Raw genomic sequence first — 13038 nt, forward strand, 5'->3', positions numbered from 1 at the left:
AATGGACAAAAAAATGGACAAAAAAATGGACAAAAAAGTTACAAAATGTGACAAAAAAATAACCAAAAATAACAAAAAATTGACAAAAAATAAAAAAATGAAAAAAAAATTGACAAAAAAATAAAAAATGGACGAAAATTTGACAAAAAAATAACAAAAAAAAAGACAAAAATGTGACAAAAAAAATGACGAAAATATGATAAAAAATTGACCAAAAAAAATGATAAAAAATTGACAAAAAAGTTAGAAAAATATGACAAAAATGAGTTGAATACCGAACAAAAAAATTATGGAAAAAAATCTGCTGACGTGAGGAAAAAGCTCCTCTCGGTTCAGGCGGAGGTCAGAGGTTTTAATAAACATTAGGACAATTTAAAAGTCCATGGATTAGTAAAGGTTCCTCTGCCAGATCTCAGAACCTAAAGAAAGTCATTAAAACCTCTCGTACAGTATCAGCTGGATGCTCTCGTGACCCTCGGCTCCGGAGGTCGTGTTCTGGAGTCTCACATTTGAGCTGAATCGTTGAAAATGACGGTTCCTCCTCAGATTAAAGAGGCAGAGGCTGGATCATTCCCGCTTCATGTTTGTGAAAGAGTAAAACCAGCACACAGTCGGTTATTCACATGTTTTATTAGAAACGGCGTCGGCTGTACAGGTTACAAAGCGTTTATTCAGGAGCAAAATACTTTCAGAGTCCGTTTATCAAAACCTCTCCATCCGTATGTACAAATAAAAACGACCTTTTGGAAGACGGTTCGACAGGAGTCCCAGTGCAAAATCCAAACGAGTCCAGGAGTCACGGGACCGGAGGCGGAGTCACAGGGCCAGAGGCGGAGTCACGGGACCAGAGGCGGAGTCACGGGACCGGAGGCGGAGCTATGGGCCGGAGGCGGAGTCACAGGGCCAGAGGCGGAGTCACGGGACCAGAGGCGGAGTCACGGGACCAGAGGCGGAGTCACGGGACCGGAGGCGGAGTCACGGGACCAGAGGCGGAGTCACAGGGCCAGAGGCGGAGTCACAGGACCAGAGGCGGAGTCACAGGGCCAGAGGCGGAGCTGTGGGCCGGAGGCGGAGTCACAGGACCAGAGGCGGAGCTGTGGGCGGAGCTATGGGCCGGAGGCGGAGCTATGGGCCACCACACCGGTCTGAGGTTCTTCTCTCTTTAGAGCCAAGTCTTTATGTCGTTGATCCAGAGACAGAATTAAAGGAAGTGACAATTTTTCAGTTTAAATTTTGTCCCATTTTTTTCCACATTTTTGGTAATTTTTCCCAATTTTTTTCTTATTATTTTGCCCCAAATTTTTCTTTTTTTCCCAATTTTTTCTCATATTTTCCACCCAATTTATGCCCCATTTTGTTCACACATTTCCCCCCAGATTCCTCGACCTCGGTGATGAACTCTGATATCGTAACCGCAGATCTTCCCAAACATTATTTAGATCTGGTATCGGAAAAGTATCGGTATCGAAAACCGCGTCACGGACCGGGCGTGGTCAGAGGTGCCGCGATGCCCCGCCCCCATCACGACGCCCCGCCCCCATCACGAGGTCCTGTGGGTCAATCCATCATCTGTGTCGGTTCCGGAGGGTTGCCCAGGACTGACGGCTCCGGTGAGTCCCGGTTCAGTCCCGGTTCAGTCCCGGTTCAGTCCCGGTTCAGTCCCGGTTCAGTCCCGGTTCAGTCCCGGTTCAGTCCTCCAGGCCCGGAGACTCCCCCTGCTGTATCCTCGAGGCGATCCTGATGGCCTCCTCCAGCGACGGGCTCTCGCTCAGCTGCAACAGAAGAGACGCTTTAAGGCGAGACGCTGCAGGTGAACAGGGGAAAAACAATAAATGTAGAGACGTCGATTTGAAACTTTTGCTGAACATCACAGATATAAATATGAGGAAAAAATGTGTTGTGTTTTTTCTGTCATTTTATGTTTTCACATAAAAATAAGGCATTTCGAGCATTAAAATGGCCAATATTTTGGGCAACGAAATCAAAATGTTATGGTTTTATTTTATTGACATATTAGTGACTAAGATTTTTTTTTTTTTTTTTTTGAATTTTTGTTGAATTTTTGTCACTTTTTTGTTGAATTTTTGTCACTTTTTTGTTGAGTTTTTATTGAATTTTTGTCACTTTTTTGGTGAATTTTTGTCACTTTTTTGGTGAATTTTTGTCACTTTTTTGTTGAGTTTTTATTGAATTTTTGTCACTTTTTTGGTGAATTTTTGTCACTTTTTTGTTGAGTTTTTATTGAATTTTTGTTACTTTTTTGGTGAATTTTTGTCACTTTTTTGTTGAGTTTTTATTGAATTTTTGTCACTTTTTTGGTGAATTTTTGTCACTTTTTTGTTGAGTTTTTATTGAATTTTTGTCACTTTTTTGTTGAGTTTTTATTGAATTTTTGTCACTTTTTTGTTGAATTTTTGTCACTTTTTTGTTGAGTTTTTATTGAATTTTTGTCACTTTTTTGGTGAATTTTTGTCACTTTTTTGTTGAGTTTTTATTGAATTTTTGTCACTTTTTTGTTGAATTTTTGTCACTTTTTTGTTGAGTTTTTATTGAATTTTTGTCACTTTTTTGTTGAGTTTTTATTGAATTTTTGTCACTTTTTTGTTGAGTTTTTATTGAATTTTTGTCACTTTTTTGTTGAATTTTTGTCACTTTTTTGTTGAGTTTTTATTGAATTTTTGTCACTTTTTTGTTGAATTTTTGTCACTTTTTTGGTGAATTTTTGTCACTTTTTTGGTGAATTTTTGTCACTTTTTTGTTGAGTTTTTATTGAATTTTTGTCACTTTTTTGGTGAATTTTTGTCACTTTTTTGTTGAGTTTTTATTGAATTTTTGTTACTTTTTTGGTGAATTTTTGTCACTTTTTTGTTGAGTTTTTATTGAATTTTTGTCACTTTTTTGGTGAATTTTTGTCACTTTTTTGTTGAGTTTTTATTGAATTTTTGTCACTTTTTTGTTGAGTTTTTATTGAATTTTTGTCACTTTTTTGTTGAATTTTTGTCACTTTTTTGTTGAGTTTTTATTGAATTTTTGTCACTTTTTTGGTGAATTTTTGTCACTTTTTTGTTGAGTTTTTATTGAATTTTTGTCACTTTTTTGTTGAATTTTTGTCACTTTTTTGTTGAGTTTTTATTGAATTTTTGTCACTTTTTTGTTGAGTTTTTATTGAATTTTTGTCACTTTTTTGTTGAATTTTTGTCACTTTTTTGTTGAGTTTTTATTGAATTTTTGTCACTTTTTTGGTGAATTTTTGTCACTTTTTTGTTGAGTTTTTATTGAATTTTTGTCACTTTTTTGTTGAATTTTTGTCACTTTTTTGTTGAGTTTTTATTGAATTTTTGTCACTTTTTTGGTGAATTTTTGTCACTTTTTTGTTGAGTTTTTATTGAATTTTTGTCACTTTTTTGTTGAGTTTTTATTGAATTTTTGTCACTTTTTTGGTGAATTTTTGTCACTTTTTTGTTGAGTTTTTATTGAATTTTTGTCACTTTTTTGGTGAATTTTTGTCACTTTTTTGTTGAGTTTTTATTGAATTTTTGTCACTTTTTTGTTGAATTTTTGTCACTTTTTTGTTGAGTTTTTATTGAATTTTTGTCACTTTTTTGGTGAATTTTTGTCACTTTTTTGTTGAGTTTTTATTGAATTTTTGTCACTTTTTTGTTGAGTTTTTATTGAATTTTTGTCACTTTTTTGTTGAATTTTTGTCACTTTTTTGTTGAGTTTTTATTGAATTTTTGTCACTTTTTTGGTGAATTTTTGTCACTTTTTTGTTGAGTTTTTATTGAATTTTTGTCACTTTTTTGTTGAATTTTTGTCACTTTTTTGTTGAGTTTTTATTGAATTTTTGTCACTTTTTTGTTGAGTTTTTATTGAATTTTTGTCACTTTTTTGGTGAATTTTTGTCACTTTTTTGTTGAGTTTTTATTGAATTTTTGTCACTTTTTTGTTGAGTTTTTATTGAATTTTTGTCACTTTTTTGTTGAGTTTTTATTGAATTTTTGTCACTTTTTTGGTGAATTTTTGTCACTTTTTTGGTGAATTTTTGTCACTTTTTTGTTGAATTTTTGTCACTTTTTTGGTGAATTTTTGTCACTTTTTTGTTGAGTTTTTATTGAATTTTTGTCACTTTTTTGTTGAGTTTTTATTGAATTTTTGTCACTTTTTTGTTGAGTTTTTATTGAATTTTTGTCACTTTTTTGTTGAGTTTTTATTGAATTTTTGTCACTTTTTTGTTGAATTTTTGTCACTTTTTTGTTGAGTTTTTATTGAATTTTTGTCACTTTTCTGTTGAATTTTTGTCACTTTTTTGTTGAGTTTTTATTGAATTTTTGTCACTTTTTTGTTGAATTTTTGTCACTTTTTTGTTGAATTTTTGTCACTTTTTTGTTGAATTTTTGTCAATTTTTTGTTGTCATTTTATGTTTTCACATAAAAATAAGGCATTTTGAGCATTAAAATGACCAATATTTTGGTAACGAAATCAAAATGTCTGGTTTTATTTTATTGACATATTCGTAACCAAGATTTTTTTCAGAGGGGATTTTGGGATATTTTGTTCATCAGTGAAAAAATCTGTAAAAACTCCATTTCCGTCTGTTTTTTGGGTTCAAAGCTGAATAAATCAGGCGTGAAAACATCAACACTTCCACCTGCCTTTACTGAGCATGTTTTCTCCAGTTCAGCTTTACCCAAATCTCAAAGCTTCTTGAAAAACACAAGGAAAGATATTTGTTTGGATGAGTTTTTAGGTCTTTCCTGGACCATGAGCTGTGAGCTTCAGATTTCAGACCTTGGAGGGTTCAGAGGTTAACAGTGAACCCCAGGTCCTGCTCAGGCTCCTCCCCCTCCATGTAAATGAGGGCGGGGCCCCAGTTTAACAGAAACCACAGGGATTATTGTGTCAACAGAAGAAACTCCAGCTGTTTGCGGCGTAAACGCGGCCACACTTCAGAGCTCAGAACAAACACGGCGGCGGCGAAGGCGGCGGCGAGGTCCACACGCAGAGAACATGTGCAGAGAAGACCCAGAGAAGAGGGTTGTTCACGGTTAGCTTTGCCTCCAGCCGTGGGAGGATTCTCTGTCCTCATTATTCTTCTCTGGGTCTGTTTTCTGTTGATGTTTTGCCTTAGAAATGCGTTAAAGTTTGGACACGCCTCTGTTTCATTGTTCTCAAACAAAAGGCAGAAACAGGACGAGCTTCAGGAGGAGCTTCAGATCTGGTCCCGGAGTCGTGACGGACCTGTTCCTTTGGGGAGAGCGGGTCTAAAGTGCTTTTATCTAAAATCCCCTCGATGGTAATTTTCCCGTGTGAGTACATTTCCACAGACTCCAGCCGGACTCGTCACTGACGGAGCAGGTTTGGGACCGAAACCAGAGCAAGAAGAAACTTTTCCACAAACCTGTCCCTCTGCAGCAGCGACACGTCCTGAAGCTCTGATGCTTTATCATGAACCTCTTACACCCGCCTAAACCAAACGCATTCTGTCCTCTTTGGCCGTTATATAGGCCTGTGTAGCACCGCATCTGAAATAGATTTACTTCAATTTTGTCACATTTTTGTTGATTTTTTGTCATTTTTTGGTTGAATTTTTGTCACTTTTTTGTTTGTGTTTTTGGTTGAATTTTTGTCACATTTTGGTTGAATTTTTGTCACATTTTTGATGAATTTTTGTCACTTTTTTGATGAATTTTTGTCACTTTTTTGATGAATTTTTGTCACTTTTTTGTTGAATTTTTGTCACTTTTTTGTTGAATTTTTGTCACTTTTTTGATGAATTTTTGTCACTTTTTTGATGAATTTTTGTCACTTTTTTGTTGAATTTTTGTCACTTTTTTGTTGAATTTTTGTCACATTTTTGTCGCGTTTACTTCCTTGTTTTCTTCTCATTTTTTGTGGCTGTTTTGGTGCTTTGTGATTGGGGTAAAGCCAAACTGGAGACAATGTGCTCCGTTCAGGTGGGAGTTAAGGTTAAAAATACGTCTCTGTGAGAATTAAACAATGCAGGAGAAACAGCTCCCCCTGTTGGCGGCTTTAGGAATCACCGTCTTACCCCATTTTAACCAACACATTTTCTCCAGTTCAGCTTCACCCAAATCTAAAAGCTTCGTGACTGGAGTTTACAGCCTGTAGGCCAGAGAAATGTCTCATTTGAAAGCTAAGAACTACAAAACTCATCGCATCTTTTTGAAATGTTTTGTCAAGACTTTGTTACTTTTTTGGATGATTTTTTGTTGTGTTTTTGTCACAGTTGTGTCACTTTTGTGGCTTTTCCATCATTTTTTAGTCGTGCTTTTGTCGCTTGTTTGTGGAGGCGTGGCTTACGTGTGTGGAGGCGGGGCTTAGGTGTGGGGAGGCGGGGCTCACCTGTACAGCGATGTGCGTGTGTGGAGGCGGGGCTTACGTGTGTGGAGGCGGGGCTTACGTGTGTGGAGGCGGATGTAACCCGGGTGACAAAACCCTATTAAATATCCTTTCTGGTTGTTTGTCCGTTTATGTTATGTGCGTTTACGTTACGTGCGCGTCATTGCGTCACATGGTCACGTGACCTAGCGCTGCTATCAGACTAGCATAATAGCCGGTAGTGGGTAGCTACCGGTAAGAGCGAGAGGGAGACGCTGTATGAGGTTGCCTCAGGTATGTGTTTGTTTTACGCGTTAATCATAAATCAGTCTTCTACACTGAAATGCAAATATGTTGAACTGTAGGAGCCGACTACCGGAGCCGTGGGTCGTCGCGCGGGAGTGTTTGTGCTTGCGTTTATCTGCGGAATTGGTAAGTCGCGTCTGTAGCTTTTCGTAGCCGAGCCGCTGCATTTGTTTTCAAGGGAGCGCTTGGCATTCACGTGCCCGTTTCTCCGAATATAACTAAGTGAAATGGTATCACTGATTTGTGATATCATGAATGTACTGCTGCTTCTTTAGCATACGGTTAATGTTTTGATGTGTGTTAATGCTGTGCATCCGAGGCACTTTATGATGCAGTCCAGTCACTGTGTCGTACGCACCTTATTTATGGATGCGGTGTTTATATTCTGAGATTATTAGAGTGATGAATATTTTAATAGAACAATTATTGTATTATCTATTCTAATTTATGCATTGAATCAATCTATTGTACAATAAGGAAAATGTTTTGCTACTTTGATACTTGATATTTAGCATTTAGTATTTGAATGTATCTGTGCGCACTAGAATCTTAACTGGTCCTGTCCTTTTACGCAGGCCAGGTTGGATGGCGAGCTTTGAGCCCGAGCTAGAGCCTGTTTGAAACGTTGAACCTGGATCCAAATGAACTGAATGAGCTGAACTGAATTCACCCAACCGAACCCCGGGCTGGTAGGAGGCTCCTCAGCAGCCGCCCTCTCTATTTTTGTTTCATTTTGGTCGCCAACATCGCAACCCGTTCATCGCGGTCCCTTTATGAACTGTTACTTCCCCTCACCAAACCCCCTGGACTTTGCCACCTCGACGTGGAAGTTGTGGGGGCCGTATGAACTTTTCCACCTGTTGCTTAATACCATCGTTGGTAGAAAGAAGACTTTGAAGAGAGTGTAAATAGTATATATATATTGAGAGTTTATGCACTGTGAAATGTGTGAATGGCCATTCGAATATTGTTGATACACATGTTTTATTTGTTTATTTTTCCTATTTATCACAATATATTATTTGGTACCACTTAAACTTAATCCTTGTGTTCAGTCTTCATTACTCCATTCCTAGAGCCGAATTTAGAACTTCTGATCTAGCCCAGTTTCTTAATATTTGATACTCTAAGTAACTACTTAATAGAATAACTTATAGGTTACACAGGGCTCACCTGTACAGCGATGTGTTTGTGGAGGTGGGGCTTACGTGTGTGGAGGTGGGGCTTACGTGTGTGGAGGCGGGGCTTACGCTTGTGGAGGCGGGGCTTACGTCTGAGGAGGCGGGGCTCACCTGTACAGCGATGTGCGTTCCGTTGGACGTGGCGAGCAGCGTGACGGGGCCGTCGTTCTGCTCCTGACCGTACGCTTCTTCTACCGTCTGGAACGCGCTCATGTCGGGCGTCATGATCGCCACCTGCAGGACACGGGGGAGGTTAGGTTTACCCGCTGTGCCCGTGGCTGTGCCCGTGGCTGTGCCCGTGGCCGTGCCCGTGGGTTCGGGTTTACCCGCCGTTTACTCGCCTGCTCGTCCGTCCCGTCCGCCGTCACCATGGTGAGCGTGTGCCCCCCGTGGCTGGTCAGGTGGTGCGTCCTCTGGCCCGTCAGCTCGTGCGCCGGGATCGTGATGGTCGTGCCCTCCTGCGTCACCATGGTGATGGTCCCGCCCATCGCCTGCAGCTCCGCCTCCGAGATGCTCACCTGGGAAAGGGTCACGGTGGCACAGCGGTTAGAGCTCGCGCTTCACACACAGAAGGGGCGGGGCTTCCTCTAAAACATGTACAATAGGCCTGTAGTAACAGTAGGAGGAGCTTATTATGGTGTGTGACCTCACACTTAAACGTGGCCCATTCATTCCTATGGCTTAGCTTAGCTTAGCTTAGCTTAGCTTAGCTTAGCTTAGCTTAGCGGCAGCCAATCATTGACATAAAGCCTGTCCAGAGTGAGGCCCGGGGGCCAGATACGGCCCTCAGACCAGTTTTTGCTGACCTTAGGGATTTATGTTTTATTGGCTCATCCCCAGAGATGATACTTTTTACAGCAACTTTAATAATACCACACGATTAAAGCCACAAAAGGTAACATTTATGGTGAGACGGAGCTGCGTGACGGTTGTGTCCAGTTAACGCGGGATATTAAGCCATGTTTCTCTTAAACTTCTCAACTAAATAAATCATATCAGTGTGAGCTTTTGCACCGGACTCATGTATTCAGAGGAGCAGTTTCCTCATGGTTCTTAGTTTGTTCCATCAGTAATTATGTTCCTCAGAGCTCCCTGACCTGCTGCTGCGTCCCGTCCTCCTGTGTGACCAGAGCCAGGTGTTGTCTCATCTCTGTGGGGTCGGTCACAGGTTCCACTCCGGACTCTTCTCCCTCCGCTCGGCCGTACGTCACACTCGGGTCGTCCACGGTGTCTGAGTCAGAGCAGAGAAGAAGAAGAGAAGTTTCACATGAGGCACAAACACCAGGTCAAACACCAGGTCCTTCACGCTGGAACAGGGCTCAAAGTATAATACAATACAGCTACTTTTTAATATCTGCTACTCCTTTAAACAGACTCTTTGATGATTTATAAATAACAAACATTTGCTCTCAGACTCTTATTTTCCTCTTAGTTTTTCTATTGCTTTAAATCCACAACAATCCCACACTCAGACTCTCTCCTGAGGGTAAAGTCTGGAGTCCTTCACTCATTCTGCCACAGCTTGTAATGATGAGCAGCGGGGCCCCCTTGTGGTGTAACATCAGAATACACAGAGGTACTTAGGGACCAGTGGGCGTGGGTTGGAAGCAGGGGCGTAGCACCAAATTCTGGGCCCTGGGTACAAACTATCTTGGTGGACCCCCCATATGAAATTCACATTTCATATTCTATGTTCTTTGACCACATAACTGGTTTAGTGGTTTGACAGTGCAGTTCATTTATTTTCTACTATAACTTTATTATATTTACCTTAACTAAGGAAAAAATGGGTCGGCAAAAAAGTGCTTCATTTACAAACACATGTCCTATACAATGGGTACTTAGGTCATGGTTTGTTTGTTTGTTTCAGTTACAGAAACTGAATAACCTTTAATCCTGTAGTGACAGATATTTAGATCCGGGTGGAATGTTCTACTTTCATTGGGCCAATTGAAATGGCTGGTTTTAGGTCGAGCATAATGATTATTAGCATCACATTAAACAGGAGGACTGCATCAGGACATGGGATATTTGTGCTGAGAATAACATGACTTTAAAATAGGCTTTTTTTTTTACCACAAAATGATGATACTATGATGTCTCTGTGGCCACAGGCCTGAACACAAAACTCAAGGCTTCAGTCTGATTTAGTCTCACCATATTTGAAGCCTTTAAGTGTGTTGTCAGTAAATTGTTGTTGTATAAAGTTATGTTGGAATAGACTAAATGGCAGCAGCTCCACCGTTTCAGTAGAACCAGGTTCACTCGTCTCCAAAGCTGCTCATTTATAATGTGTGAATCCAAATGTGCGCGGCTAATTAGCATCATTAATTCGACTTTTGTCCCTGTATTGGCCTGATGCTCAATTATAATAAACATGAGGAAAGAGAAACTTTAGAGGTTAAAACGAGGAGAGAAGGAGCTCTGTCTCTGACTCAGAGCAGGCAGAGGCAGGACTCACCTCATGTTTAAGTGTCGTTTATGACAGAAAGTTTCCTCTCAGCTCCGCTAGAACAGGCTAGTGTTAAATAAAAGCACATTAGACGAGGTCAGACTAAGATCTGTCATTCATTACAGAATCCACCTCATCAGAGTCACTGCTGAGCTGAAGCTGGTGCTGAACACCGGTGTGTGGGCTGAACCATGTGGCTCATTTTTAAAGGGGTGTCAGGGCCTGAGATATTATCAATCATTATTGTTTGTGCAAAATTCTGTGTAGCAGCACTTGTATTAAAGCCGGTTGTTCAGTTCTTATAGAATCAACTATGAGGAAACTTAGAAAGTACAATACAGAACACTTTATGCAGCATTTTTGAGGTCCCCACCCCTGCTCTGGGCCCTGGGTACTCAGGACCCTTTACCCCCCCCAGTCCGACGCCCCTGGTTCGAAGTACCTGTGGGCATGGATAGGGAGTACCTGAGGGCATGGATAGGAAGTACCTGAGGGCGTGGATAGGGAGTACCTGAGGGCATGGATAGGAAGTACCTGAGGGCATGGATAGGGCGTACCTGAGGGCATGGATAGGGAGTACCTGAGGGCATGGATAGGGAGTACCTGAGGGCATGGATAGGAAGTACCTGAGGGCATGGATAGGGCGTACCTGAGGGCATGGATAGGGAGTACCTGTGGGCATGGACAGGGAGTACCTGAGGGCATGGATAGGGAGTACCTGAGGGCATGGGTTGGAAGTACCTGAGGGCATGAGTTGTAAGTACCTGTGGGCATGGATAGGGAGTACCTGAGGGCATGGACAGGGAGTACCTGAGGGCATGGATAAGGAGTACCTGAGGGCATGGACAGGGAGTACCTGAGGGCATGGATAAGGAGTACCTGAGGGCATGGGTTGGAAGTACCTGTGGGCATGGATAGGGCGTACCTGTGGGCGTGGGTTGGAAGTACCTGTGGGCGTGGGTTGGAAGTACCTGAGGGCGTGGGTTGGAAGTACCTGTGGGCGTGGGTTGGAAGTACCTGTGGGCGTGGGTTTGAAGTACCTGTGGGCGTGGGTTTGAAGTACCTGTGGGCATGGATAGGGCGTACCTGTGGGCGTGGGTTGGAAGTACCTGTGGGCGTGGGTTGGAAGTACCTGTGGGCGTGGGTTGGAAGTACCTGTGGGCATGGGTTGGAAGTACCTGAGGGCGTGGGTTGGAAGTACCTGAGGGCGTGGGTTGGAAGTACCTGAGGGCGTGGGTTGGAAGTACCTGAGGGCGTGGGTTGGAAGTACCTGAGGGCATGGGTTGGAAGTACCTGAGGGCATGGATAGGAAGTACCTGAGGGCATGGGTTGGAAGTACCTGTGGGCATGGGTTGGAAGTACCTGTGGGCGTGGGTTGGAAGTACCTGTGGGCGTGGGTTGGAAGTACCTGTGGGCGTGGGTTGGGAGTACCTGAGGGTGTGGGTTGGAAGTACCTGAGGGCATGGATAGGAAGTACCTGAGGGCGTGGGTTGGAAGTACCTGTGGGCATGGATAGGGAGTACCTGTGGGCATGGGTTGGAAGTACCTGAGGGCGTGGATAGGAAGTACCTGTGGGCATGGATAGGAAGTACCTGAGGGCATGGGTTGGAAGTACCTGTGGGCATGGGTTGAAAGTACCTGTGGGCGTGGGTTGGAAGTACCTGTGGGCGTGGGTTGGAAGTACCTGTGGGCGTGGGTTGGGAGTACCTGAGGGTGTGGGTTGGAAGTACCTGAGGGCATGGATAGGGAGTACCTGTGGGCGTGGGTTGGAAGTACCTGTGGGCGTGGGTTGGAAGTACCTGAGGGCGTGGGTTGGAAGTACCTGAGGGCGTGGGTTGGAAGTACCTGAGGGCGTGGGTTGGAAGTACCTGAGGGCGTGGATAGGGAGTACCTGAGGGCATGGGTTGGAAGTACCTGAGGGCATGGGTTGGAAGTACCTGAGGGCGTGGGTTGGAAGTACCTGAGGGCGTGGGTTGGAAGTACCTGTGGGCATGGGTTGGAAGTACCTGAGGGCGTGGGTTGGAAGTACCTGAGGGCATGGGTTGGAAGTACCTGAGGGCGTGGGTTGGAAGTACCTGAGGGCGTGGGTTGGAAGTACCTGTGGGCATGGGTTGGAAGTACCTGAGGGCGTGGGTTGGAAGTACCTGAGGGCATGGGTTGGAAGTACCTGAGGGCATGGGTTGGAAGTACCTGAGGGCGTGGGTTGGAAGTACCTGAGGGCGTGGGTTGGAAGTACCTGAGGGCATGGGTTGGAAGTACCTGTGGGCATGGGTTGGAAGTACCTGAGGGCGTGGATAGGGAGTACCTGAGGGCATGGGTTGGGAGTACCTGAGGGCGTGGGTTGGAAGTACCTGAGGGCGTGGGTTGGAAGTACCTGAGGGCGTGGGTTGGAAGTACCTGAGGGCGTGGGTTGGAAGTACCTGTGGGCATGGATAGGAAGTACCTGAGGGCATGGGTTGGAAGTACCTGTGGGCATGGGTTGGAAGTACCTGTGGGCATGTATAGGAAGTACCTGAGGGCATGGGTTGGAAGTACCTGAGGGCGTGGGTTGGAAGTACCTGAGGGCGTGGGTTGGAAGTACCTGTGGGCATGGATAGGGCGTACCTGTGGGCATGGATAAGGAGTACCTGTGGGCGTGGGTTGGAAGTACCTGAGGGCGTGGGTTGGAAGTACCTGTGGGCATGGGTTGGAAGTACCTGAGGGTGTGGGTTGGAAGTACCTGAGGGCGTGGGTTGGAAGTACCTGAGGGCGTGGGTTGG

General features: G+C 43.3%; 1 protein-coding gene across 1 annotated transcript in view; it reads right to left on the reverse strand.

The window, feature by feature from the left end:
* Positions 1-1688: 1688 nt before the first annotated feature.
* The window catches only part of znf143b (zinc finger protein 143b), a gene marked incomplete at its 3' end in the record, with an annotated part of 28509 nt that continues 17159 nt past the window's right edge, over positions 1689-13038 (reverse strand). Inside the window, exons 12-15 of the mRNA XM_079583311.1 lie at positions 8925-9058; positions 8169-8345; positions 7939-8061; positions 1689-1772 (exon numbers count right to left, since the gene is read on the reverse strand). Of these exons, the coding sequence (XP_079439437.1) occupies positions 1689-1772; positions 7939-8061; positions 8169-8345; positions 8925-9058 (518 nt within the window). The remainder of the gene's footprint in view (positions 1773-7938; positions 8062-8168; positions 8346-8924; positions 9059-13038) is intronic.

The sequence above is a fragment of the Gobius niger genome (assembly GCF_951799975.1).
Source record: "Gobius niger genome assembly, contig: SCAFFOLD_54, whole genome shotgun sequence".
NCBI lineage: Eukaryota > Metazoa > Chordata > Actinopteri > Gobiiformes > Gobiidae > Gobius > Gobius niger.